This window comes from Salvia miltiorrhiza, chromosome 7, assembly GCF_028751815.1.
Source record: "Salvia miltiorrhiza cultivar Shanhuang (shh) chromosome 7, IMPLAD_Smil_shh, whole genome shotgun sequence".
Lineage (NCBI taxonomy): Eukaryota > Viridiplantae > Streptophyta > Magnoliopsida > Lamiales > Lamiaceae > Salvia > Salvia miltiorrhiza.
Genome location: NC_080393.1, coordinates 28,376,233 through 28,403,265, shown reverse-complemented (window position 1 = coordinate 28,403,265; position 27,033 = coordinate 28,376,233). Strand labels below are relative to the sequence as shown.

The 27,033-nt window shown below is 37.5% G+C and overlaps 4 protein-coding genes and 1 long non-coding RNA gene across 6 annotated transcripts; 1 reads left to right on the top strand and 4 right to left on the bottom strand.

Annotated features, from left to right (window-relative positions):
• The first annotated feature begins 5,465 nt into the window (after positions 1 to 5,465).
• Positions 5,466 to 8,441, top strand: LOC130995848 (uncharacterized). Its single transcript, XR_009092294.1, has 3 exons — positions 5,466 to 5,712; positions 7,643 to 7,704; positions 8,222 to 8,441. It is a non-coding gene; the product is annotated as an uncharacterized LOC130995848 (long non-coding RNA).
• A 789-nt stretch (positions 8,442 to 9,230) lies between these two features.
• On the bottom strand, positions 9,231 to 9,791 carry LOC130994035 (uncharacterized). The gene has a single exon (XM_057919074.1). The coding sequence runs from the start codon at positions 9,789 to 9,791 to the stop codon at positions 9,231 to 9,233; it is 561 nt and encodes a 186-aa protein (XP_057775057.1).
• A 93-nt stretch (positions 9,792 to 9,884) lies between these two features.
• On the bottom strand, positions 9,885 to 11,021 carry LOC130994034 (uncharacterized). Its single transcript, XM_057919073.1, has one exon. The coding sequence runs from the start codon at positions 11,019 to 11,021 to the stop codon at positions 9,885 to 9,887; it is 1,137 nt and encodes a 378-aa protein (XP_057775056.1).
• Positions 11,022 to 13,439: 2,418 nt separating this feature from the next.
• LOC130995844 (mitotic checkpoint protein BUB3.3) lies at positions 13,440 to 17,671 on the bottom strand. Of its 2 annotated transcripts, none has more exons than XM_057921287.1 (9): positions 17,509 to 17,671; positions 17,295 to 17,431; positions 16,651 to 16,733; positions 16,120 to 16,371; positions 15,738 to 15,807; positions 15,159 to 15,239; positions 15,002 to 15,083; positions 14,760 to 14,860; positions 13,440 to 13,826 (listed from the first exon to the last, which is right to left on the bottom strand). In XM_057921287.1, exons 1-9 carry the CDS (start codon positions 17,611 to 17,613, stop codon positions 13,595 to 13,597), a joined length of 1,143 nt encoding a protein of 380 aa, XP_057777270.1. In that variant the 5' UTR covers positions 17,614 to 17,671; the 3' UTR covers positions 13,440 to 13,594. The 2 variants fall into 2 exon arrangements, with proteins under 2 accessions (XP_057777270.1, XP_057777271.1); XM_057921288.1 differs by lacking the exon at positions 13,440 to 13,826 and adding an exon at positions 14,016 to 14,364 and having other exon boundaries at positions 17,509 to 17,670.
• A 5,923-nt stretch (positions 17,672 to 23,594) lies between these two features.
• Positions 23,595 to 26,297, bottom strand: LOC130995819 (cell division topological specificity factor homolog, chloroplastic). Its single transcript, XM_057921263.1, has 2 exons — positions 26,053 to 26,297; positions 23,595 to 24,401 (listed from the first exon to the last, which is right to left on the bottom strand). Exons 1-2 carry the CDS (start codon positions 26,143 to 26,145, stop codon positions 23,790 to 23,792), a joined length of 705 nt encoding a protein of 234 aa, XP_057777246.1. The 5' UTR covers positions 26,146 to 26,297; the 3' UTR covers positions 23,595 to 23,789.
• Between the last annotated feature and the right edge of the window lie 736 nt (positions 26,298 to 27,033).

Here is a 27,033-nt window from a genome sequence, read left to right as displayed (position 1 = left end):
ATAGGACGTGTATGCTCTCATCGAATTCAATGCAATGCAGATCACTTACCATAGGCTTGCCAATCGTCTACAATCTCCATCGCTAAAAGTGTGCCAGGACTAAGATCAGAAAGGTCTTTTTCTTTGGGTTATAATGTAGGGACATTGGTTAAGGTAGGGAAATATAGGCTAAGTGACTCAAATAGATCAAGAACACCAACCTTATAACTTCACAAATCAAGTATGGAATAAATTCCATCTTCCTCCCAACTATGCCACCATAAACAACACAACTCAAGGGATTTAATCATCACAAAATAGAACTAAACACTCTTTTATGCTCTCCATTTATTTCCAACACACGAAGTCGATTTTCTAACAAATTTCTCAATATACACTCGACTTCACTTTTTTTCTCTTTCTTTTTCTTTTCTTTTTTTTTCTTTTTTTTTTTTCTTCTTTTTTTTTTTCTTTTCTTTCCACAACTTTTCTAGAGCTTATAAGAGTAAATAGTAACACAAAATCATCCCTTCTTTTTCACAACCCACTATGAATATTCACCACGCAAAGATTCTCATATACTACATCACCCCTATCATCCGGCTAAAGAATAAAAGCTAAATAGGCTCAAAGTAGATAACAAAGGATAATTTTTCGTTAAGGACAGTGTTTGGGAAAATAATGTGGCTAACAAAAGATGGCCTAAAATCATCTCAAAATCCTGGGCACAACAGCAACCTCGACACAGAAACCATGGCAAGTTCTAGAAGATCACTACATATGCATGACAAAACTCACAACAAAGAATAAACTGTGCATGATAAACAGTTATAGCTCAAATCCTCACAGGTTTATTCAACGTCCAAAAGTCAAGGTCAAAATCACTCTAGAATTATGCAAATTAGTTCCAATTATGCTTAAATCATCAAAGAAAATCAAATTCAATTTTTTTTCACAGAAATCATCATTGGCATCTCACCAGAAATCTAATGGAGTAATAACCAACTCAAAAATAGAACAATCACACACCACCAACCAAGCAGGATAAAATAATAAAGCCAACAAAAAAAAATAAATAAATAAATAAATAAAAGTGATACACATATCTACTCTCACCCCCCTCCCCCAAACTTATTACAGAACATAAGTTCGAAAGTAAGTTTGGAGGGATGATGATATGTGTGTCACTACTCACAGAAAACACATGCTCCACGGTGGTAGTATGGACAAGGCGCGAGTTCCCGCATCTTCCAAGCTCAACACTGCACTAAACTCCCAAACAAAACAAAGAAAACAAAGAAACAAAAAGAAAATAAAAGAAACTAAAAGAAAGGAAAACAAAACAAAGAAAAACAGTTGGGTTACCTCCCAACAAGTGCTTAATTTAACGTCTAGAGCTCGACGGTACCTCATGGTCTCAATGAACATCAAACGCAGCAGGCGTGACAGACCGCCTAACACGAACAGAGACAGAGGACTCATGCGCATCAGCTGCGTGAAAAACGACGCTTACATTCGGCACATCTATCATAGCTCTTCCCGTAGCTAAGAATGATCGACCAAGAATCAACGGCGGATTTGTATCTTCAGGAATATCGAGGACCAAGAAATCCGTAGGGAAGACGAGCTGGTCAACCTTCACAAAGATGTCGTCAAGCTTTCCTCTCGGCTTCACTCTTGATCTATCCGCCATCTGAATCTCCATCGAGGTCGACTTGAGATCTCCAATTCCCAACCGCTTGAAAACAGAGATGGGCATCACATTGACACTAGCCCCTAAATCGCATAGAGCCTCGGGAAAGAGCTCTCCTCCTATCTCGCACTCAATGGTGAAGCTACCCGGATCTTTCTTCTTCGAAAGTAGCTTCATTGGCAGCTCAGTGCTCACAGCTTTCGCCTGCGAGATTTTCCTATCCTCATCACCCATGTTCTTGGTGTGAACAACTGCCTTTTCTTCTTTATCCTTGGGATCCTGAAATTTTGAGAGAGTTTGAGGCTGTGCACGCCGGTCCGATTCTTCAAGTAGTCTCTCAAGCTCATCCACTATACGTCTATGCTCTGTCTCATCGGGATTGGCAATTTTTTTCTCATTCTTGCAATGGGAGATCTCCAGCTTGATTTCCTTGGCATCCACCTTTTTGCTTGGCTGCACAGCACATTGCTCTTCAAGCACCTCCCTCTTCATCAGCCTACGGGGGAATGGAGCCTTTGGGATGTATTCCCTAAGTGGAACAGGAGCTTTGTATGGTTCCTCAATCAGAGATTCATGCTCCTTGCTCATCCTCCTATCCTTTGGAGACAGAATACCATCGAAAATAGCATTGCATTGGCCCTTAGGATTGACAGTAGTGTTGCTTGGGAATTGGCCCGGCTTGTGCTGTGCCGCCGCTTGGTTGGCAATCTGACCAACTTGATTCTCTAACATCTGTACCTGCTTAGATAATGCTGAGAAATTATTCTCCATGTTAGAGATTTTATTTCCAACATTCACCTCCATCCCAGTCATCTTCATGAGCATCTGCTTCATCATGTCCTCCATCGAATCCTTCTTTGGCTCATTGATGACTCCCCCACTAGAAACAGAAAATCCTGGTGGAGGTTGCACAGCATTGTTTGGGTTTCCATAGGAAAGATTTGGGTGCGGACGTGCTCCTGGCTGAAACTGCTGCTGACCCTGCTGATATGGCTGACCTCTGTTATACATCCCTGGCTGTCCTTGCTGAAAATTCCCATAATTTCTGTCATTGATATAATTGACGTTTCCCAAGCCTGATGGGTCTATCACAGCTTGCTCCTGACGTCCAGCATTCAGTTCACCAATTTTTGCAGTCAGCTCTGCCAGTTGTGTAGCCATCGCTGCCTGTTGAGTCACCATTGCTGCCATAGGGTCAGAACTAGACGCAGCTGCAACCTTCTTCAGTTGTATACGCTCAGATGGCCATTGGTAGCTCGTCGAGGCCATACTATCAATAATGTTCCACGCTTCAGAACTGCTTTTCTGAAGTAGAGATCCACCTGCAGCTGTATCCATGTGCATCCGTGTACGCTCCCCGCAGGCATTGTAGAACATTATCACTAGTGTGCCTTCATCAAATCCATGACCTGGGCACTTTCTGAGCTTCTCCTGATATCGCTCCCACGTCTCCGCTAGCTTCTCTCCCTCGTACTGTTGAAACTGCACGATGTCCATCTTCAATTTCAATGTAAGGCCAGGCGGATGAAATTTTCGTAGGAACGCATGAGCTAAGTCCTCCCACACAACATTATTTCCCAGCTGCAGCGTATGATACCACGACTTCGCCTTATCCCGCAGTGAAAAGGGAAAAAGACGAAGACGGATAATGTCATCAGGGACACCATTCATCTTCACCGTGCTACACAGCTCCAGGAAATGCGCCAGGTGCGCATTAGGGTCTTCGGTCGCCTGTCCACCATATTGGCTCTGTTGAACCATCGTGATCAGACCCGTTTTCAGCTCAAAGTTGGTAGCGTTCACACGTGGGGGCTCCTGGTATACATACTGTGGTATGAACGCTTCATTGATGGCTGGTTGTTTCGGAGCCTCTCTCGTCTCCTGTGCGTCAAGCAGCTTCTTCAACTGCTCTTGCAGAGCTCGAATTTGGATTTGCTCTGGAGTAGCCATCGTATTAGACTCAGCTGAATTGCTCGAACTTGGGTTGTTCTGCTTCTTAAGATTGCGCAAAGTCCTGTCGATTTCAGGGTCGTACTCAAATAGAGGATTTCCTTGAGATCGTGTGTTCATATGCAACCTGCAGAAACAAAACTTTTAAAAGTCTGCAAACAAAATAAAAACAAAAATAAAGCCTGTAGTACTATAGAGTCCTATCGCAAATATTAAAGTAAAATCTAAATAGTCCCCGGCAACGGCGCCAAAAAGTTGATCACTAATTTCTTAGCAACAAAAACTGCAACTACACAGTGTAATTATAGCATAGAATTAGCAAGCCAAGTATCGTATCCACGGAGACTATAATAGCGAAATTACTCTAGCTATTCACTAAACAGACTCTAACAGTAAACAGGTAAACAAGACTGAGGATGAAACACGAACTAAAATAAATCAACTTAAACTAAAGAGCATATAAAAACGATTACTAAATCAAATAAGATAAAAACTCTGACCCTAGGGATGTATTTTCACTAATCAACTATATGTATTCAACCTATTGATTCAATTACCAATTTTAATCCAACCCTGATGAAAGATCACTATAGTGTTCACAAGCGTCTCTAACGACCACCTATAAACGTAGATTAATCTACCCCTTTTCGCATTCAAGACTCCAAGGAATAAACTAACTCCCAATAGCACATAAAGAATAGCTTCCTATAGCTTCACCTATCGCATTCAAGACTCAAGGCTAACACTATATCATGCATTCCTGAATCGGCTGAACAATTATCGCATTCAAGACTCAAACTGAACAGCTAAACATGTAAATCATTGATCAGATAATTCACAAGAGATTAAGCACCAGGAATCATGAATCATAAGTTGGAGGGCAAATTGATAACAATAAATCAAAAACACATAATCAATCAGCTATATACAAACCCTAGGTTCAGATTAAAAGACTAGCCAGACATGATAAAATAAAACATAAACATAATTAATAAGAAAGCAATTGAAAGAACTGAATTAAATAAAATTCTGAATAAAACAATTGTAGCGACTTGAATCTTCAATCCTGATCCAAGCCTTGAAAACTGGAAAGCTAAAAAGTTCTAAAGCTATGAAACTGAAATATGAAAGTTGGGAACTGTAAAACTCAAGCTGGGAACTCCCTAGATAGGTCAAAAGAGGACCTATTTATAGTCTTAGGGTGAAAAACAAAGTTCAAAACCGAAAACACCTCGAAAAACGTAAAAAACGCGGAAGAAACGAAACACGCGCCCCGTTCGGCGACCCGTTCGGCGATCGCCGTCTGGGTCGCCGAAAATCAGCCTTTTTACTCTAAGATTCGGCGATCGCCGAATTTTCCACCGGAGGCCAAAATTGAAACAGGGAATTCGGCGACCTGGCCGGCGGTCGCCGTTTGGGTCGCCGTTTTTCTTCTTTAAAATGCCAAAATTCGGCGGTCGCCGTTTAGGTCGCCGAATTTTGACTGCTGCGCGCGACGTTTTTGTTTCGGCCATAACTTTCTCGTCCGAACTCCGATTTATGATCCGTTTGCGCTCACGAACTCGTATCGAGACGATCTACAACTTCTATTTCAGAACAGTTCTCCAAATTCGAACTCAATAAATCTGCAAATTCCTTCAAAGTTCGAGTAAGAATCATGTTTCACAAGATAAAGCAAATTAAGCACAAAACAATCATCCAACACTCAATTTCCTATAAAATTAACATCATATGAACATTAAAAAACCATGGAAATATGAGTGTTATCAGAGATCAAGGTAATTAATGCCCAATATTCTCAAAGATTACAAATCTTTCATAAGATTTCCAAATCCATTTCATATCTTGCAAATTTTTCTCTCACTTCTCCTACACACCATTTTCGACCACCACCTCTTCTCCCTCATCTCTCACTTTCCACCATTGTCAACCATTAATGAAACCTTCAAAGCTTCACAAAATCATACCAAACACACTAATCCACCACTAAATCTTGCCTAAACACCTTCAATCTCATTGAATTCAAGAGGATCATTGAAGATTGGTTTCAAAGCTAGAAAGAGAAAGTGTGAGTTTTGGTGTAAGTTTGGGTAAGTGACCTTTAAATCCATAGATATAACTTGTATGATGATATATGTAAGTATTTATGGAAGATTGAAGCAAGAAAATCACCCCTTCTTTTTTTTCCAAATTTTCGAAAATCAAACCCTTCAAAAAAAATTCTTTTTCTTTCCTTGATTTGGGGTGAAAAATGAGATCTATGTGATGTTTGGTGATGATTGATATGTGTTGTGAAAGGCTATGCCTTGAGATGTGAAAGTTGGATGTGTTTAGTTTACCCAAAATTTGGGAATTTGTGAGTTGATGTGTTAAGTGATGAATTGATGATGAGAATAAGTCTATGTGATGTTTATGATGATGATTGATGGAGTAGATTGAGTATATGATGTCAATTGATGAATTTGATGTGAGTTAGTTTAATAAAATTAGGGATATGTGTATCTATGCCCTAAATTGTAAATTGATGGTTTATATGTAAGTTTAAATGGTTAAAATTGATAGATCTATGATTAGATTAAGGTTTCATGTGTGTTTATAAAATTTCAAAGAGTTTAGTTTAATAAAAATTAGGACTTTTTGCCTATGTGTTATTTAAGTGATTTTGGTTTAGGATATATGTAATTGAGCATGAAATTAGTGTCTAATTATGCTTGATTAAGTCTTTTGTTGGCTAAGTAAAATTTTGACTTAGTTTAGTTTATATGAGTTTTTGAGTTTTCGTATTTTGAGAAGTTGATGAATGGTAAAATAAGGTCTAATTGCTTTATGATCATTATGTGAACGTTTGTCATGCCTTTATTAAGAGTCTACGTTGATACATGAGTTTTTGTTAGAGTTTAGTTTGTATGATAAAAAGGGAATCTATGTGTGTATAATGAGTTATATGATGTATGAGATCATGTTTGAGTATTTGAGTAATTTTGAGCATGAAAATGAAAAGAGAATTGAAATGATGCGTTGGTTGAAACGTTTTCCTTGAGATTTGAGTTTAAGATGTAAGAGAAGAGTCAAGATTGAGTATGATGAGTATTATGATGTACTTGAATGTTTTTGAGTGCTATAAGTGTTTAAAATGAGCTTTGATGAGTTTTCTTTGAAGGAATGTTGAGTTGAGCATGTTTGCTTGTGTGATTGAGTTCGGAGTCATTTTTCGTGATGCACTGACCTACTGTTTTCGAGGTTTGTTACCCAAACACCATGAAAATTTTATGGTAAGTATATTTGAGAGTCTTGAGCACACCGGTAAAATTTCAAGTCATTTGGATTTCGTTTACTATTTTTATAAAATATAAAACCAAAACTACTACGTTCTGCCGAATTGTTCGGTGGGTAGCCAATAGAGTCACCTTTTCCAGTATCTTTCCCTAACTTTTTGGAGACCAAATTTTTATTTTTAAGACATAAGTGTCTTATCTATGTACCCACCAAATTTCAGACCTTTTTGACAATGTTTACTATTTTTCAAAAATCAAACTTTTCGATTGCTAAAAACTGCCAAATATGCTAGACTGTAGTAAAACGGTCATATCTCCTAAAATACTTGGAGTTTTTTATCTTACTTTTTTTTAAATGAAACTAGACTCAAAGAGGTTTCTTTTGGTATAGATTATGACTCCAGGGGAATTCTGTATCGAGTCTAGTGAAGTTTTGAAGTTGAGTCAGTGCAGAGTGAAGTTTATTTTTGACTTGTCTATGTGTGATTTTCGTATGCTTAAGTGTTTATGTTTGTTTATGTGCTTGATTGCTATGAGTTTGGTCCGAGTTGAGAGTTAAGTCGAGAGTAGGACGTGTAAATCCTTAGAAGTTAAGTATACCTAGGGATTGAGTTTTAATGGGTAAATAGACGTTGAGTGAGAAGTTATAGTTTGAGATGAGATTGGATTTAGTAATTGAGTTTCTGACTAAGGTTTGTTTTATCACATGAACCTTCGATGACGATGATGATGATGATATATGAAGGCCCGAGCGAGACGAAGAAGTAAGTCGCCTGATTTCTTTCCAGGATTTGCGAAGGACTTCAGGTGGGCAATATTTTGAGTATACATATATCATTCGAGCTTTCTAAAATGATTTGATGATGATATTTATGAGTTTATCAAATGTGTTGAGTTAAATGATGTTTAAGAACTGTTTGACTTGCCAATTTTTGATGATGAGCTTGTGTGTTACCCTCTACTGTTGAGACGAATTCGGTCCTGCCACAAGCGGGATTTTGTGCACAGAGGTGACTGTGAGCCGTCTTCGGGTCGGCCGGTCACGGTACTTGAGAGGGAGGCCTACTTCTCAGTACCTTTGATAATGATGAGTTGTAGATGTGGTACATACATGATAAGTACTTTGATAGCGCTATCATTTCTTTATGATATCATGATTATGAAAACTGCTTACACAGGTTCATTTACGCTAACTTTATTCATGTGTATTGCTGAGATGTGGCAAGTTTCAAACTTATAGCTCTAAGAGCACCTTTCTTATTTTTCGGCATTTGCCCACTGAGTATTATGTACTCACGCCCTGCATATATTTCTAAATGTGCAGGCTAAGCAGGGAGCGAGATTGGTCTGGTGCTGGTGGGGGAATGTTTCAATCGACGTAGTTATATTTCCGTATTGCCTTTATGTTAATAGAGACATAACAATTTGAGATACTTTACTTTCTTTTGAGATCAAGCAATTTACTCACGGTTATGTGTCTTCATACATATAATCGGTTCGCCTTTTGCTGCGATACTCTGAATATTATTCTTCCTTATGAAAAATGAGTTATACCCGTTTTGTTTTTGTTCGTGAAATTCCTGATATTTATAAAGTTATGACGATGTTGATGTTTTTACCCTTGGGTTAATTTATGATGAATTTCCTTAGCATGCTTTGATGTAAGCTTCCGCATGACGTTCAATCTAGTTCTTCTTGTCTTTTATTCTTTTAAAATAGTCGTATCGATACTCGTACCCCGCTATCACTAGCGTCGGGAATCGGGCTGCGACAGCTAATCCCTTTCAAATCAGATAACGACCAACCAATAGCAGACTTATGCTTTCGCAGAACACGCAACAACGAATCCAATTCAAAATGAGAAAGGTAAGCTGATACAATTACCTGATACGTCTCACCATCACCTAGGAAGGTGTATTTCAAGTGATCCGGCAACGGCTTCAACTCAAGCTTTGGGGCAGCCCCCTTGTCCTCCTCCGTCTTTTTTTTCTCTTCCTCGGTGCGCAGCTCTAGAAATCATCTCTTCCCCGTTGCAATCTCTGCTACACTCTCCAATGCACTACAACACTCAAATAACTCATTAGAAAATAAGTGCATATCAAGGGGAAAATCAAAATCAGTAGAGTAGATAGAATGAGAAATGCAAGCCTCAAGAGCCTCGCCGAGACCCTTCCATGAAGACGGTGTGTCATAGGAATCAACTATACTCAACAGCTTGCACTCCTCCATATTCGTGGCTTCTTTCTCATCATAAAACTTCAAAGCTCGGTATATGGAGAAGGTGTGTTTCTCATCATTCACCCTCAAGGTAGGCTCGCCATTGGCCACATCTATCAAAGCTCTTCTCGTGGCCAAAACGGTCTCCCTAGTATCAACGGGATGGTTTTGTCCTCCTCAAAATCCAACATCACAAAATCGGCAGAGAATATGAACTCATTGACCTTCACCAAAACGTCCTCCACTATCCCCCGTGGGTATGTCACCGACCTATCTGCCATCTGCAACGCGATCGACGTCGGCTTCATCTCTCCAATTGCCAGTCGTTGAAAGATAGATAGGGGCATGAGGTTGATACTCGCCCCCAAGTCGCAGAGCGCCTTCCCAAACTGTTGGCCTCCAATGGTGCAGGAAATAGTGAAGCTACCTGGATGTTTGAGCTTTGCTGGGAGCTTCCACTGCAAGATTGCGCTGCATTCCTCATTGAGATTTACCGTCTTAAACTCTCGCAGCCTCTTCTTCCTCTTGATAATATCCTTCAGGAATTTAGCATACTGCGGCATCTCCTGCAGTGCTTCCACCAATGGAATGTTAATATGCACCTTCTTGAAGATCTCTATGAACTTGGAGAACTGCTCTTTCACCCTCTCTTTCTGATAGCGCTGAGTGAATGGCATGGTCACAGTTGCTGGCGAAGTAGCTTTCTGCTTTTCATTCTTCTTTTTGCCAGAAACCTCAACGGCGACCTCCTCAACTTCTTTCTCAACGACCTACGGTGTACTCTCGTCCTCGGGCATCTTGGGCCCCTCATAAGTAGTCCCACTCCGCAAGTTGATCGCTTTACAGTGCTCTTTGGGGTTGACAGTTGTATTGCTCAGAAACTGGCCTTGTTGATGTGGATTTGTAAAAGCATTGGCTAGTTGACCCAATTGGGTCTCGAACATCTTCATCTGAGTCCCCAAAGCAACGGTAGTGGACCCTAACTTCTCCATTCTCTCGTCGGACTTGGAGACAAACTTCATCATCAACTCCTCCAAATTTGGCTTTTTCTCTTCATTTATAACTCCAGTGGTTACCGAGAAGCCTGGTGGAGGTTGAATTGCATTGTTGGGATTCTCATATGCCAAATTTGGGTGTAGACGCCCTCCTTGCTGGTAATGTTGTCCTCTATTGTAGCCGTCTTGCTGTCCACACTGGAAGTTTCCATAGTTCCTTCCATAAATGAAATCGGCATCTTCTATGCCTGCCGGTTCCTCCACAGCTGGTTCAGGATTGCCCATAGATAACGCTGTAATTCTCGAGTTCATCTCTGCCAGCTGAGTCGAAATCAATGCCATGGGATCTGAGCTAGACGCAGCAGCAATTTTCTTCAACTGCACTCTCTCGGATGACCATTGGTAACTTGTAGCGGCCATACTTTCTATGATCTCCATTGTTTCCGAGCTCCCTTTCTTTAGCAGGGACCCTCCAACTGCGGTATCCATGAACATCCTCGTGCGCTCTCCACATGCATTGTAAAACATGACCACTAGAGTCCCCTCATCAAAGCGATGGGACGGGCACTTCCTTAATTTCTCATGGTACCGTTCCCATGTTTCTGCTAGTGATTCCCCTTCATACTGCTGAAATTGAACAATGTCCATCTTCAGCTTCAATGTGAAGCCAAGAGGGTGAAACTTTCGCAGAAATAAGTGCACCACTTTCTCCCATGTAGGATTGGCTCCCAATCGTAGAGTGTGGTACCATGACTTAGCCTTGTCCCTCAGTGAGAAGGGACATAAACGAAAGTGAATGATGTCATCTGCTACGCCGCTCATCTTTATCGTACTGCATAACTCTAAAAACTGCCTCAAGTGTGTGTTGGGATCCTCTACGGCACTACCTCCATATTGATTTTGTTGCACCATGGTAATCAGCCCAGTCCTCAACTCAAAGTTGTTTGCGTTGACTCTTGGTGGCTCTTGGTACTAATACAAGGGAGTAAACGCCTCATCAAGGGGCCTGTTTCTGCTCACCAGCATTTTTCTGAGCATCCAACAACGTCTGCAGTAGCCATCGTGTTCAGTGTGGCTTTAGTTTTCTGGCTTTTGTTAAGGCGGAGCGTAGCTTCAAGTTCCGGATCAAAATTTACTGAAGGTAAATTTTTAGATCTTGTGTTCATATACCACCTAAACAATTCACCAGTTTCAAATTAGAACCACAAGAAAGAAATACAGAACTTAAATAAATAACAAAAATCAAATCCAGAGTAGTCTCAAACAATCAACAGATAGTACTGATAATAAATCAGTCCCCAGCAACGGTGTCAAATACGGCGGAAATTGCTATCCCCGGCAACGACGCCAAATACAGCAGAAAGTTCCTCTCTGTTGATTGCCAAATCCGGGAATGTCTCCTTGACTTATCCAGAGTGGCTAAATTGCTATGCTGCTTTCGAGAGCTTTTGTTTGTTGGGGCGGTGCAGGCTTCTTTCTATTTTGTTGGAGGGCGAGAAGAGGTGGATGGTTGGGGGGTCACTCCTTCTCTTTTACAGCTTTTGGGTGAGCTCAAAGCTGGAGTCGAAATGGTCGGGTCCCGTTGGTAGCTCGGCAATAAAGTCTCTTTATCGGCGTCGAAAGTACGGAAATGGCAAGATGTGGTCGTTGATGTGCCATACTCAGCTACTTTTGGAGCTTTTCTGCTATGCTGCTCGCATGATGTACAGCGTAGTTGTGTTATTTTTTGGTTTTGCTTGGGGTGTTGCCTTCTATATGTCTACTCGACATTTTTTCAAACACCTAGTATGCATGACCTTGCTTCTCTTTTTTTTATTTTCTCACAGCTTTGGTTTGTTGGAGCGTTTCTAGTTTCTTTCTGTTTCGTTCAGTTTTGTTCGCTCAGGGAATGTCGGGTTTACTTGGAGGCGATGGTTAGGCCGGAGCTCCCAAAGTCTTCCCACTTTCCTAATGCTTTTTTTTTAATCTTTTTTGATACTTTAGATGAGTACTCTTTTTCCTCCCTCTCTAGAAGGTTTTAACGAGGTTCAGACCTTGGTCTGCTTTTTTGTGCTTTCAAAGGTTTAGGTTCTTTTCTCTTTTCTTTTGAATAAAATCTATATTTAATAATGAGGGTTAATTAGTGATTTAATTAACTTTAACTATCCCCTTATTATTTCCTAAAATAGAAACGGGCCATTTATGATGGGACAACCCGAAATAGAATACAAGCCATGAATAACGGGACAGATGGAGTATTAGTTTATATAATATTTCAAGAAAATCGTATTTACACTACAAACTCCATAATAGCAAAAACAACAATTATAAGCACTAGGTTTGTCGAAATCGAAATAGGTAGACCTATGCGAAAATGAAATAAATTTATTATTATTATTATTATTATTATTATTATTATTATTATTATTATTATTATTATTATTATTATTATTATTTAGATATATTCTTTTTATGCTTTTTATTGTTAGATAGTATTTTTTTTGTTCTCTTTATTTTATTGGATGGTATAGTATTTTTTAAAATTGTAAATTAATACTTTATCTGTCTCATTAATAATGTCGCATTATTTTTTGACACAGATTAAAAAGAGTGTAGTTAGGGTATAAAATGAGTTGGTGGTAGATATTTAAAAATTATTTTAAATAAATTGGTGTATAAAGTGAGTTGACCCACTGTTAATAACATTTTAAATGATTAAATTTTTACTAAAAAATGTATAAGACATTGTTAATGGACGTCCCAATATAGTAATTGAGACATTTCTAATGTGATGGATGGAGTAGTATCTTTTCAATCATTCCAACACTACAAATAATATGCCTTTTTAAAATATAAATAATTTTTCTAAAGTAGACGGGATGAGATATATATTTATAATATTATAATGAAGAATACAATTTCATTTTGAATAACATCAAATGTAATAAACTATGGTCTTAATATAACATTGTAGTACCTTTTTGATTTTAGTAGCAATAAATGTTAGATTATTAAGATATTACTTAAATACAAGATATTACTATTAAGATTGAAACATAGGTATAAGACTTTACATAATTACATATTATTAATACAAATTATATGTGATGTATTAATATATAATATTGTTTAGTTCATATTGTCTTAATATAATATTATAGTACATTTTTAATCTTGTGATAGTAAATGCTGAGATTGTTCTGTAATATTCAAGTTTATATTGAGATAGATAATCAATTACCGTGACAAATTATATATAAATTTAAATATGTATGAATAGTTAACGCATATTACTATACATAATGTAATGAGAACGAATAGTAAAATTGATATTTACATATCAAATTTAAATTTATCATTCTAATACAAAGATAATTTTATTTATTATAATTATAAATATAATTAAAGTAATTATCCGTCGAATTTTAAGGACCGGTAAGACTAATTAATTACCTAGAAATTAGAATCCTTCACAAACGATAACATATAGAAACTGAACTTACTCGTTACAGCAACTCGGGACTGTTATTATATCTAGATAGATTTAGAATCCACCAAACGCTTTGCAGTAGCCCTGAGCTTTTCGATACACGTGCGGAGACGCAACTTGCAAACACACGCACATGAAAGAGAATAAATAACCTGTATTTGTGTTGGTGTGTGTGGACACCCCTCTTTGTACTTCTTGATCTTGAGTACTCCTTGTACTCATGTTGTTTTGAATAAATTTTATTTGACCTTTCAAAAAAAAAAAAAAAATAACCTGTATTTAAAAATCTTCCAGAGAATTTAAACAAATTCTATGATCCTAAATTCCAGAAATACTGTGATCCCCTATTTCCTTTTGGGTATCAATTTTTATTTCATTTTATTTTAAAAGTCATGATAAAGCTAAAAGGCAAGGAAAATTTTAAAACGCTACACACAATGAACAAGGACAATATCACTATGTTAGAAAAATAATAGAAATTCCTAACATTTGGTGTTCAATTCAATGTGTAACACTGATGGATCGAACAAGATTTCCTCCACGAGATCAAATTAATATCATGTATTCACATTGTATACATGACAAATGGACACTAGATGTAGCATACAGTAACAAAATAAGTTAAAATGAAAATCAAGTAGCCATATAGTTTACAAGTAAAATGAAGGTGAAAAATAGACTTAACTTGCCCTCGGCCTCAATCATGTCTTCCTCGAACCACTAGCAGATATTGATTCAATGTGTTTAGCATCAAGATGATGCATGAATATCTGAGGTTGCTCTTCTCTGTTACATAACGAGTGCATGCTTTATTGGCTTAATAAAGTGGAAGAATATGTATGCATGTGGTCTTGCCTAAGGATTCACTATGCTACCAATCATGAACTACCAGATTTAAAATTTACTTCAACTCTGTTTATATAGGAGTGAGTTTTGAAATGCAAATAACACAGGGATAAACTACCCAAAAGTAGCTTGCAGAGAAGGGAAGTATGTTAGGGCGACTTATGTAGTTTGGAAAGATTTTACTTTTTTTTTTTCAACAATCAAGCTTATCTTGGATGATGATGCAATAAGCGTTGTGTAGATGCAATTTGGTACAAATTGTCATAACTAGCAACTTGAGGAAATAGATATCCAAGACATAAAAAAGGACAAAGAAGTGGAGTGACCATGGTTACCTTTCATTGGCCTCCTGGTAAGTGTAACTTGATGCGACCGCCAAGAGCTGCCCCCCGTGATTACATGCCAAAGATGCAACACTGTTTGGATATCTAGGAAACTGAAATCAAGAGGGATATTTATGAGATATGGTAGAGTTAAGGAGCACCAACATAGAATGGATTTACTGAAGAAAAGAGAAATAGTCAAGAATACTGCATACTACGGACACTAGCAATCACAGTAGTTAAGATTAGTATACCTCCACCAACCGTTTCCTGTTCAGGACATCCCACATTGTAGCATAACCCTCATTATCACCAGTAACAACGACCCCACATAGGCTGATATAGGGAAAGATTTAGTCATGTGAAATTAAATATCTGTGTTGGAAAGCTAAAAATGAACAAGACACATACGATGGATTAAATGCAATGTCATTTACTGCCACAAGATGTTGTCTTCCTTTCCTATCCTTTGGATGGCATCTGAAAGCATATCTGCAGAAATTCGAACTGAGTTGAAAGGCAAGCTGGAAAATTTAATAATTAGGAAGTGCATGAGTTGCCAATATGGTCCCTCGTAATAAATAATCTCCAGGTTTCAAAAGAAAACAACCTCAAACTTTAAATGCCAAGACCCTTGTAATAGTGCAGTATGGAGAAATAGTAAGAAAAATCTGAATAAGTATGTCCACAGGCCATAAACTTAACTATTTTATATATGTATATTGTATTTCCATGCAGGTGAAGCTGGTAGATTAATCTGAGGAAAACAACTTAATTAATTGCAGTATTCCCCTGGTAAGATGGGGCTCAGAAGATATCTGAGTGCCTAGTCAGCCGTGAGAATCATTCTTGCTCCTGTAATTCTTTCAAGAATTCAAGGACCATTTCACTCTAGATCTAGGTTAATGATAATAAAAATGAATGGGAAAGCTAAAAGAAAAGAAGAAAGAATTAGCCAGTAAACATTACTAAGCACAAAACTATACTGACCCTTCATTTGTGTTGGACTGACCAACATGTCTCAATGCAACCCGTCCATCTATTGATCCAGCTACAAATCCTGCATGATAAGCATCAGCATTCGAATCAACTCAATGATTAGAACAACAGAAACAATAGCCCCAAAATACATAGTGATAACATTTAAGAAATGCAAAACTAGCCCAACATGGATGGGAAAGTAGAGATACACTGAAAATTTGGGCAGCAAACTCAATTACCAAAAGCTCAGGTTCAAGCACAATTTATAAGAGGGGGAGGGGGAAGAAGAAGAATGTGGGAAACAAGCGACAGTTGAACTTTTGAGTTCACAAGAAAATATCGTATGCCTGTATTTCTACCAAGGACTGAAACATAGCTACTGTTGCAATACCTTCTAGTTCTGAATTTGTACGGAGGCATTTTATTTGGGCATCCATGAAGTACTCTTTGGCTTGAACTGATCTATCTAAGTATCGCAAGTCATAAAGATGCACTGATGACTTGTGAGCAACCATCAGAAGTAATCCTGAAAGAGACATAGATTCTACATCCTTGCCTAAACTACTCAAACATCCAAGAGAGCTAGTTGAGCGTGGATCCCAAAATTGTACTTTTTTATCCCAACCGGCGCTGATTACTTGACCTGCAGATACAGAAAATTTTGAAAGTCATATTAATTTCATAGATATTGCTACTTAACGGCGGTAACGCATTTTAAGGAAGAAAACCATTTTCTAATAGTCATCTCGACTGGGACGACTTCAAATGATTTTTAAAAACAAATCCTCTACATTACATTCATTATCATCCCAGAGACATAAGATTAGTAAGCCCCCTGATTCATGCACATCCTTCATAAATGGAAGTAGCAAGCAGATTCGCAGAAGATGACAAATAAGATTACATGCTACCAATATCTTACGTTTTTCCTCAGAATATTCAATACAGGTAGCCAAGTCTTCATGGTTTCCTATTGCTTTGCTGTTCCCCACACGCATGTCATACCTAGGAGATACAAAGCATTATCAATTCATGATGGAAAGAAATGAACATCGAAACATAAGCAAATTTGTTTTGTGGGTGCCGAAAGTTGCTGAATGAATTGTAATAGATATTCGGTTTGCTTTAGTAGTGAACCATCATTTATTAGAGAAAGAATCAGGCCTGTTACAAAGATGCTAATCTGTATAAGAGCAGAACTTAAGGTAATTTTGCTAGTTTAGTACTCCCTCCGTCCACGAAAAAGAGTATCTTTCCAGTTCATAGCGATTTCGACAGATTAATTGAACTTGCAGGTGACGAACCTATTTCATCAAATCAGCTTCGGATATGAAACATCATAAGAATGATGCAAAACTATTTTAACACTCCAGTTGATAAGTTCACGGCAGGGGCGAAGCTTTAAACATATCCTTTAAGAACCGCTCAGTGCACGAAGTCGTGAATAATAATTCAGCTAAGAACAATGTGTTTCCCAATTTATTACTGGCTATATTCTAATCAGAGAGAAAAATACCCCTATCTTAGGCATATCAAACACACATGCATATGTCGCAAACGGCAAACCTGAGAATGGAACCATCAGAATTTGCAGCGAGAGCAACTGATTCACTCTCGAAACAGCAATCTAGAAGCGCCGCCGAGCCTCCATTAGGAGCTTCGAATCTGAGCTCGCATTTATCCACATCGAAAAGTCGGAGACTCTGCTCGAGAACACAAGATGAGAAACTCTTAATTGCGTAACATAAACAGCGCAGAAATAATGAGTGATCGGAGTTACCGAATCCCAAGAGGAAATAAGAAGATTGTTCGAAACTGGAGCAAACCGGATCCTGGAAATGGCGTCTCGAATCGGGCTGTCGAAATTCAAGCATGAACCGTTCATTCTACCGAAGAATTTCTCGAAATTGGGGAACTCAGAAGTGGGAAGTATTTTGAAATAGAATGACCTGAAAATTTCCCGCCTATTTGTGGACTGAAAAGTAGTATCCAAGTCAAAAAAAAAAATTAATCCATATCCATATCAATTTAAAATTAAATTAAGGTTCTATCTAAAATAAAACAACTTAAAATCATAATTGATACAATATTATGTAATTTAAATTACATAAAAGTATCAAAATATCATTATTTGTAAGTTAGTTTATTTGGCAACAAAAAATAATTTATGTTAATATTGATTTGAAGTTGTGTACAATAACAATATTATCAATTCAATGAGTATAATATTGTTGGGAATTTAATGAAATATCCTAATCCTAGTTTTGATGATACCAAAATTAATAGGTTTCAATTGTAATAGACTAGAATTGTTCGAACTCAAGTGTTAGAGTTCTTTCTCTAGTTTAGTTGCAGTTCTGAAGACTGAAGACTGAAGAACGAAAGACTGAAGACTGAAGATGCTGACTGATGTAACGATTAAGGCAAAATCAAATATTGACATTTGACTTATCAATTGAAGGATCAGTTTCGACTGATTACTTAATGCGCGCTACGTGGATTCAGCGGACTGATACTAAAGTCAAGTATCAGTTAAACATTCTTTCTCGGACTGAACCTCCAACGTTCAAAGGAAGCCACGTATTCCAGAAGTACAGCCCCATTAAATGCAGATATTTCAGGATCGTCCTTTCTCTGCAGAGGTCACTCCTTTTCGGTGATTACCTTTTCAGAGATGCCGCATCTCCTGCTCTTCAAAGTAGCCGTTCTCACCAAATAAGGAACCTCGAAAATTGAAGCCTCAGCCCAAGTTCAAATTACTCTATAACGGAAGAAATCTTGAAGACCATTTCCGCCAACAGATCTATTCAAGACGTCTCCTATAAATTGCGCTCGAGGATCACTTCAAACTTCACCGATTCAACGACATAAGCTGAAACGCTGCCAAATTCGTTACTCAGCAAAACCAAGCCTCCCCAAAGTTTGAATCGAAGAAGAGAATCACAAAGCCCAAAAATCAGTCACTACTGATTACATACATTCTCTTAGAACTTAGACAAATATTGTATATCCAAAGCCTAGGTAAAACTGACTGTAAAGAACTTGTTCTTTGTGGTTTAGTTGGCAAGTTTTCAAACCTCTCTTCAACGAACCGAATTGAGTGTTTGTGTCGAAAAGGAGTTCAGACCAGTGTTCTGTCTCCGTGAGGTCTTAGTGCCCAATGTGCGCTAGGAGTGAGAAATCCAACCCAGTGTGTTGGTACTGAAGATAGGATCTTCAGTCGTCTCGGTTTGTGTGCACCCGCAAACACACGTTCAGGTTTGTGTGCACCCGCAAGCACACATTCAGGTTTGTTGTGCACCCGTAAGCACACGCATCAGTTTGCAGTGCACTCGTAAGCACTTGCCCACTGAAGTTGTTGGTCTGATCAACCGACCGTGGATGTAGAAAGTATTTTCCGAACCACGTAAAAATCTCTGTGTTAATATCACATGCTATTTCGAAATAAAAGTTTTCTGTTGCGTGTGTTATCAGTCTAACTGATCTATCTTCTGATTAGGGCTGTCGATCGGTTCGGGTACGGGTAACCGTACCCGAATTTTCGGTTACCCGAACCCGAAATTGCCATATTTCACTAACCGTTCCCGAATCGTTTTAGGTGTTCGATTACCCGATTCGATTATTTGGGTATCCGAAATACTCATTTAAAAAATTAAAATTTAAATAATTTGCTAGATAAAGGATTTGAACCCTAGTCACCAGAAAATACACAAAGCAACTTATCCACTAGACTAAAGCTCATTCTTATACTTTAAATATATCATAGTTTTATTTTACCTAAGAATCGATTTTTTTATTTAAAAATAAATAAATTAATGAATTAATAATTAAAATGTATATAAAATATATATTAAATAATTTGCGATCATTTCGGTTAACCCGTTTGAGTTATTGAGTTAACCGATACCCGAAATTTTTCTAAAAATGATACCCAAAACCGAACCGATAACCCAAAAATTCGGTTATTGGATACCCAAACCCGGGAATTTCGATTCGATTAACGGATTATCCAAAACCCGATAACCAATTAGACAGCCCTACTTCTGATAGTCAGTGAGATTCATAACATATCTCTGTTTATCAAACTCGACTAAAGTCTTACGTGTATCAGTTAAAGTCTTTGACTTAACTGATAACTCCTTACTAAAGAGTATTCAGTTTCAATAAACAGGTTGAGTCAGTTTGTATTTAAAGTTTCGTTTTTACTAAGAAAAATAGTCCATAGGTGTATTCCTCCCACCCCCCATACACCTATTCGAGACCTCCGGACCTAACAAATATCAAATTTAATGAGTATCGTATAATAATAATAATTAAATTTATAAATTATAAATAAAATAACTAAGTCGATCTCATTTGAGCAAATAATACTAAACCATCACTATCAAAACAAAAGTCTAATTAATAATCTAAAAATATAAAACTGATTAAACAAATTAATTGGGAATATGATATTCTTGAGTAAATGAAATTAAACAAAGAACCAAGTCCCCAACAAACATAATCATGTTATATCTTATTAAAATAAAGATGCCAAAAATAAATATTGAACAAACAATAAATGGTAAATAGTTAAGATATTTAAAATTTTAGATTTTAAATAATAGTAAATCATAAATGATTTTATCATAGGTGTCCATGTTCCCAACTATATAATCAGTAATCTTAATTTATTTCTAACACGATCTAATATATAAATAATTATTTATTCATATCATATGATATTTTTTGAGTTAATATATTAAAATACCCACTTCCATAATATGTCTATGAAAAATACCCACCCCCTAGTAAGGGGGTGGGTATTTTTCATAGATGTATTATGGGGGTGGGTACTTTTAATTCCACCCCATATTTTTTTATACATATTATATTTGTATTATTAAATACAAAAACTAAATTACTTTATTTCACTATCATCTACCCGTAGCTACTTTTATTTCAAAGATTTTTATCATACAACAATATTTTTGCATATATATGACAAATGTTATCACAATTCTTTTTTTTTTTTTTTTATCTCCTTTAGGTATATAATACTAAAATAATAACAAATTTCATTTGTTAAGGTATATTTTTTAAAAGAGTAAAATTTTGAAGTAGCCAAAATAAAGCATAAAACACAATTTATGGCCACACATTGAAAAAACATAAAATTTGGCCATTTTTATTGATTTGGACATTTTTACCCTTAATAAGGTGGACCGGGTAGGATCAGGCACGCGAGTCGCGTGCCGGGTTGGGTTAGGCACATATGGCACTATTAGTGCCATAAGTGTCAAAATTTTACTTTGGTTTTATTTTGGATTTCCGTTGGCACTTATGGCACTAACAGTGTCATAAGTGTCATACGTGCAACAAAAACAACAGTAGTAGAATCAAGAAATCATAAATGAATCATATAAACCCTAAATGGATAATCTAAAGGGCAAAGGTGCAGATTGGTCCCTGAACTCGACCCCCTAGAGCATTTACCCCCCCAGACTCGGTCAAGGCGCGTTGACCTCCCTGAACTCTCGAGAAAAAGGTGCAACTAAATCCATGCGTTTAACGGCGGTTTAACGTTGTTTCTTCCAGTTTTTCTGGCGTAACCGGAGCAGATCTGCAGCGGCGGCGACATTCGAAATTGAATTCATTGGCGAGCGCCGCCACTCTCCGTCGTATGTCTCCTCTCCCTCGCCACCAGCAGACGATCTCCAAACCCTCATTTCCATAAAATACACCTTCCAAGATTCCAACACCGGAGCATTCGATTCCTGGGAATCCAATTCAAACGTATGCAAACTTCGCAGGATTCACCTACGATTCCAACGGATTCGTAAAGAAAATCGAACTCTCCAATTAGAATCTCAGCGGCGTGATTCCTTTAACAGCCATCTGCAGCCTCACCCACCTGGAGAAACTGTCGTTGGGATTCAACCAACTAGGCGGCCACGTTGCAGAGGATTTGAATAAATGTTCCTCGCTTAAATACTTAGACATCGGGAACAACTTTTTCTCCGACTCGTTTTCGGATATATCTTCAATCCATGGATTGGTTTACCTCTACGCTAGTTGCAGCAGATTTTTCGAAGCTTTTCCTTGGGATTCTCTCAGAAACATGAGTGGTCTTCAAGTTCTGAGCGTCGGCGACAACCCGTTCGACTGGACGCCATTCCCGGCGGCGATTTTGAATCTCACGCGGTTGAGTTGGTTCTACTTGTCCAACTGTAGCATCGCCGGTGATTCGACAGATGAATATCGCCGGAAAATTGAAGAAAATCTAGCCGGAGAAGATGACCCAAATATTTATACAAAAAAAAATCATTTAACGGCGTTAAACCGCCGTTAAACATGTGGGTTTAGTTGCACCTTTTTCTCGGAAGTTCAGCTCGGTCAACGCGCCTTGACCGAGTCTGGGGGGGTAAACGCTCTAGGGGGGTCGAGTTCAGGGACCAATCTGCACCTTTGCCCTAATCTAAACCCTAAATCGAACATCTAAACCATAAATGGATAATCTAAACCCTAAATGGAACATCTAAATCCTACAAGGAAGTGTTTAAAATGGTTCTTTTGGCACTTATAGCACTATTAGTGCCATAAGTGCCAACGGAAATCCAAAATAAAATCAAGTAATAAAATGATGCGCGTATGGCACTTTTCCCCGCGAGCGCGCAACTCACCCATAAGCTTCCAGCGGCCGCGCAATCATCCAGCGGCCACGCAATCACCCTAGCGGCCGAGTAAAAAGGGCAAATTAGTCATACCACCTAATTAATGGCCATATTTTGATGTTTTAAGATTAGGGGCCAAAAATTAATTTTCAATCTTCATTATGGCCATTTGACTACATTATTTCTTTTTAAAATGTCGATAACATATATATTTGCTATTGCAAAAATTGGAATAATTTTGAGAGGAATATTTTTGTATTAATTTTAGAATATAACTATAAATAAATACTCCCTCCGTCCACCAATTAAAGGCCTATATGAAAAAACACGGGTTTTAAGAAAAAAGTATATTTTTATTAATTGAGTGGAGAAAGGGTCCCATTTTTTAAGAAAAAGTGTATTTTATTAGTTGAGTGGAGAAAGGAGTACCCACTTTTTTGTAAAGAATCTTTGACTTTTTTGATTAAATAATGAATAAAAACTTACCAAAAATAGGTAGACCTTGTTTTTGTGGACGGACCAAAAAGACAAGTAGGCCTTGAATTGGTGGACGGAGGGAGTAAGTTATAATATTATAGAGGTGGTAACTGTGAACTCGAAAAGCAACTTTAAGTTGCAACTCAAAATTACTTAGAGCATTGGCAACGGCATCCTCGATGCCTTACTCGAACTCGAGTATTGCACTCGAGTAGGCGATGCAGGGAGGAGCTACTCGAGTTTTCGAGTATGCTCGAGTGATTTTCTTTTTCTTTTTTCTTTTTTTTTTAATTCTCTTCTCCTCTTTAAAAATTTATCTCTCCTCTTTAAAAACTAAAAAAATCAAGTAGGCTATCAAGGAACCCCAATGCAGCACTACCTACTCAATAACACAACCACTATCAAGTAGGCTATCAAGTAGGACCCCCAATGCGGATGCTCTTACAACTCAATTCACTTTACATACCCAACTACTCGGTCATTAATTTACAGCATATGCGTTCAAAAATAAATAAATTACAGCAATACCCAACTCAATTGTCTTTCCATGTGCACCTTCAGATTCCCTTTCAAAATACCATCCAAAAGTTAGTAAGTCTTTGGAGAAGTTTGATAGTTTAGACTCTTGAGTTTTCTCTGCTCATTTAATGTTGGAACTCTTTTGAGTGTGTACGAGTGTTTCGAAATAAAGTTTTAAGAAGGCGGACATTCAAATGTAGGTTTAGAATTCAAAATATGCAAAACACAAAATTAGAAGCATTTCTCCAATTAGCAAATTCCAAATATATACAGAATATATTCTTCTCCAGTGGTTACAACACCATATAACGAGTAGGAGAACCTCTAGTGCTTAAGAAGAAAAAGAAACAATTTTTAGGAACAAATAATCTCCACCGTGTCTCAAGCATCCATAACCCCTTGTTTTCGCACACTAAAATCCTTGAAGTTCCTCACTGGGAATGTAGAAATCAAACTTCACATCAACAGAACCCGAGCTTTCTCCGGTGTCTTTGTATTGGACATTCGTAATGGATCCAGATTCGTCGTCGATTTGATATTCTGTTCTCACTCGCCGCACAGGCACCGTGACGGAATAGATGGTGCCAAGATCTGGGTCCGTTGAGACACTCAATTGAACTTTGTCCTGCGATTCAATCTCAACAAAATCAGACAGTGCACTGACAACGTTGCTTACTATCTTCTGCTTCGCCTCTTCACTGACTGCACAACGATCTGAGAAAAGAATCATCTTCAGGCGTTGCTTGGCAATGTTTGCATTGGACTTCTTTCGGGACATGGGTGATGGAAATATGATCTTCCAAGCCAAGTTTAGACGTTCAAAGAAGTTCATGTTGATCGCGTTGAGGAGAAATTCTTCAACCTCTTGGCCGAAAGGATTTTGTGAAAGCTTATAATCTCCGAAAACTCCAAGAGGCCGTCTAGAGTGACAACGAGTATTGTGGACATCAAGAACAGCACGCGAACATCGTGGCATTGCCTCAATAACGCTAGATGCGCCATTGACGAAAACATTGCAATCAACCTGTAGAGGAACAAATATTCTTGATTCAGAAAAACAATGCACAACAATGATTCTATCCACATTAATGAAATTAGTTCAGATTTCCTCATGTTACAAACCATATACGATTTATATTCCCTTAGGGACGTCTACTTTCTATGATTGATAAAATACATGATTGAAATTTTTTATCATCATCACTAGGATTTCTCCAATCACACCCTCTCAATGAGATATGAATCCAGCAAAATTAACTCAAATGATGGAGAGGGCCTTGGGATAGCCCAAAGTTCCAATCCATCTTAGTAAACAATGGATTAGCCTATACTATTTTTATCTCCCTAGGCTAATCATCAAAAGTAACATCCCCTTAGGCGTATACTTTGCATGATTGATATTATGCATGATTGGGTATTTTTATTCTTAAGACTTGATACAATGCATGATTGGGTATTTTTATTCTTAAGACTAGGATTTTTCCATTCCCACCCTTTCAATGAGATATGAATCAAGCAAAACTATCTAAAATGATTGAAATAATCAAGGGCCTTCGGATATCCTAAAGTTCCAATCTATTTTAGTAAACAAGGGATTAGTTTTACTATTTTTATCTCTCAAGGCTAATCCTCAAGCAAGATGAGAGTTAGCAGTACGCATCAGCCAGTAATGCCACTTATAATTCATGCACTTTCCTAACCTAAAATGCTCGTAGCAGACTCCAAATCTAGTTAGGTTGAACCTGCTTTCTAGAAACGTAACAGACAATAAGGTAAGTACATTAAATACTTTTCCAGAAAAGATAATGAACAATACCAATTTTTTTTCTTTTCCAACTACAACCTAACTATGCCAATTTCTATGTTCATGTTAGTGTTTAATCTGCCTCAAAATATGATTACAGAAGCAAACGCAAAGCACAACACATGGAAACGATAAACTTCAGAGATATTAAATAAAAAATCACACACTACATATCCAAAAGGAGAGTTGCATAAATTTGTCAGCACAAGACATAAATTAAACTCGTGAATGTTGCAAACACGCATCAAGCACAAGATCAAAGAGGAAAATTATCAATCTAATTCAGGTTCCACCATTCAGAAAAATGGAAATAAATGCAGCACCGCCAGAAAGAACACAATAAAACTTCAAAAAGCCCATTCATAAATATAAAAGTCAATGTATCTTCACCAGAAGAACACAAGAATAAACTTATACATAAAAATGAAAATCCACGAACCTTCACTGCAAGAACAATATAATCTCCCAAACAGTCGCTACATAAAAATAAAGATTGATGTATTCTCACCAGAAAAAGCAGAATAATTAGTGAAAATAAATTCTCTGGGCAACTCATCCAACAATCAATAACATAATAAAGGCCCTAAACAGTTTATCCAAAATGCTGAAAAGAAACTTCTATCAGTGTATCTTTCACCAGAAAAAACATAGTAATAATTAGTCAATTTAAATTCTCTGAGCAACGTTTCTAACATTTAAGAACATATGATAGCCCCGTTACTGCATTTTCTACCCAAAAATGCTGAAAACAAACCTCAACCAGTTTCGATATTATCCCATGTTAAGCGAAAAACAAATTAAAAAAGTAGATGAAATGAGAGGAAAATCTATACGTATTAGAAAATTTGAGAAATTGCCACAGACACAAAACCTTAGACGGGGGAAAATGCGACGCCGTGCGAAGAGGATTGAATCTGTATGAACTCAGAGCTGCGGAAACCCTAAGATCTCCTGAAATAGCCATTTTCCTATCAAGATTCTAGCTCACTCTGATTTGAGAAGTGGGTTTTGTTGGATTTTGCTCTCTATTTCACTAGGGCTTTCTCAGTCACTCTTTTCGTTACTAATTGCGACTAGTGAGAGAGTGAACACCGTAGATATTCACGTAACGACGTCGTCCAAGGGTCAATCTGCTACCGCTGACTAATACTCGCACCGTCCCATAAAAGTGTGCATTACTTTTGGTGACACAATTTTTAATAGATGTTAGATGAGTGTATTGGGAGTTGAATACGTGAATCACTTTATTATAAAATAAAAAGTAAGAAATAAAGAGTTAGTGGTGGAGTAGTGTCCAAAAATAGCAAATGCGCACTTTTGTTGGACGTCTCAAAATAGAAATAAGGGCACACTCTTATGGAACGGATGAAATAAGTAATTATACTACTACAATTTTTGGTGTACATGAGTTTTAAGAAAATATTCATTATGTTGCATTATTTCTGGCTTGTATTTTATTTAGGGGTGTCCCAAATTAAATGACATATTTTCTATGATTTTAATATAGGGGTAATTGCCCCTAAATACATAAACTTTTACAGATTTTTGGAATTGCACATCATCTTTAAATTCAGTCTCACAATACATAACCTTGATAATTTTTTGATTTTTTTCCATGGCACCTGAAATCCCCAAATTCATAAATGACGTGGACGCCGGAAAACACACGTGGACTCGCCGGACAGTTGGCCAAAACGACGTCGTCTTAATTTAATAGGAAATGACATCGTTTCCTATTAATTCCCAAATTAAATCTTATTTCCCCTTTCCCTTTTGAAGCTCCAGCCCTAATTTCTTCCTCTAAAGATACATTCAAGCGAGAGACCACAAAATACATTCAAGTGAGCGTCTG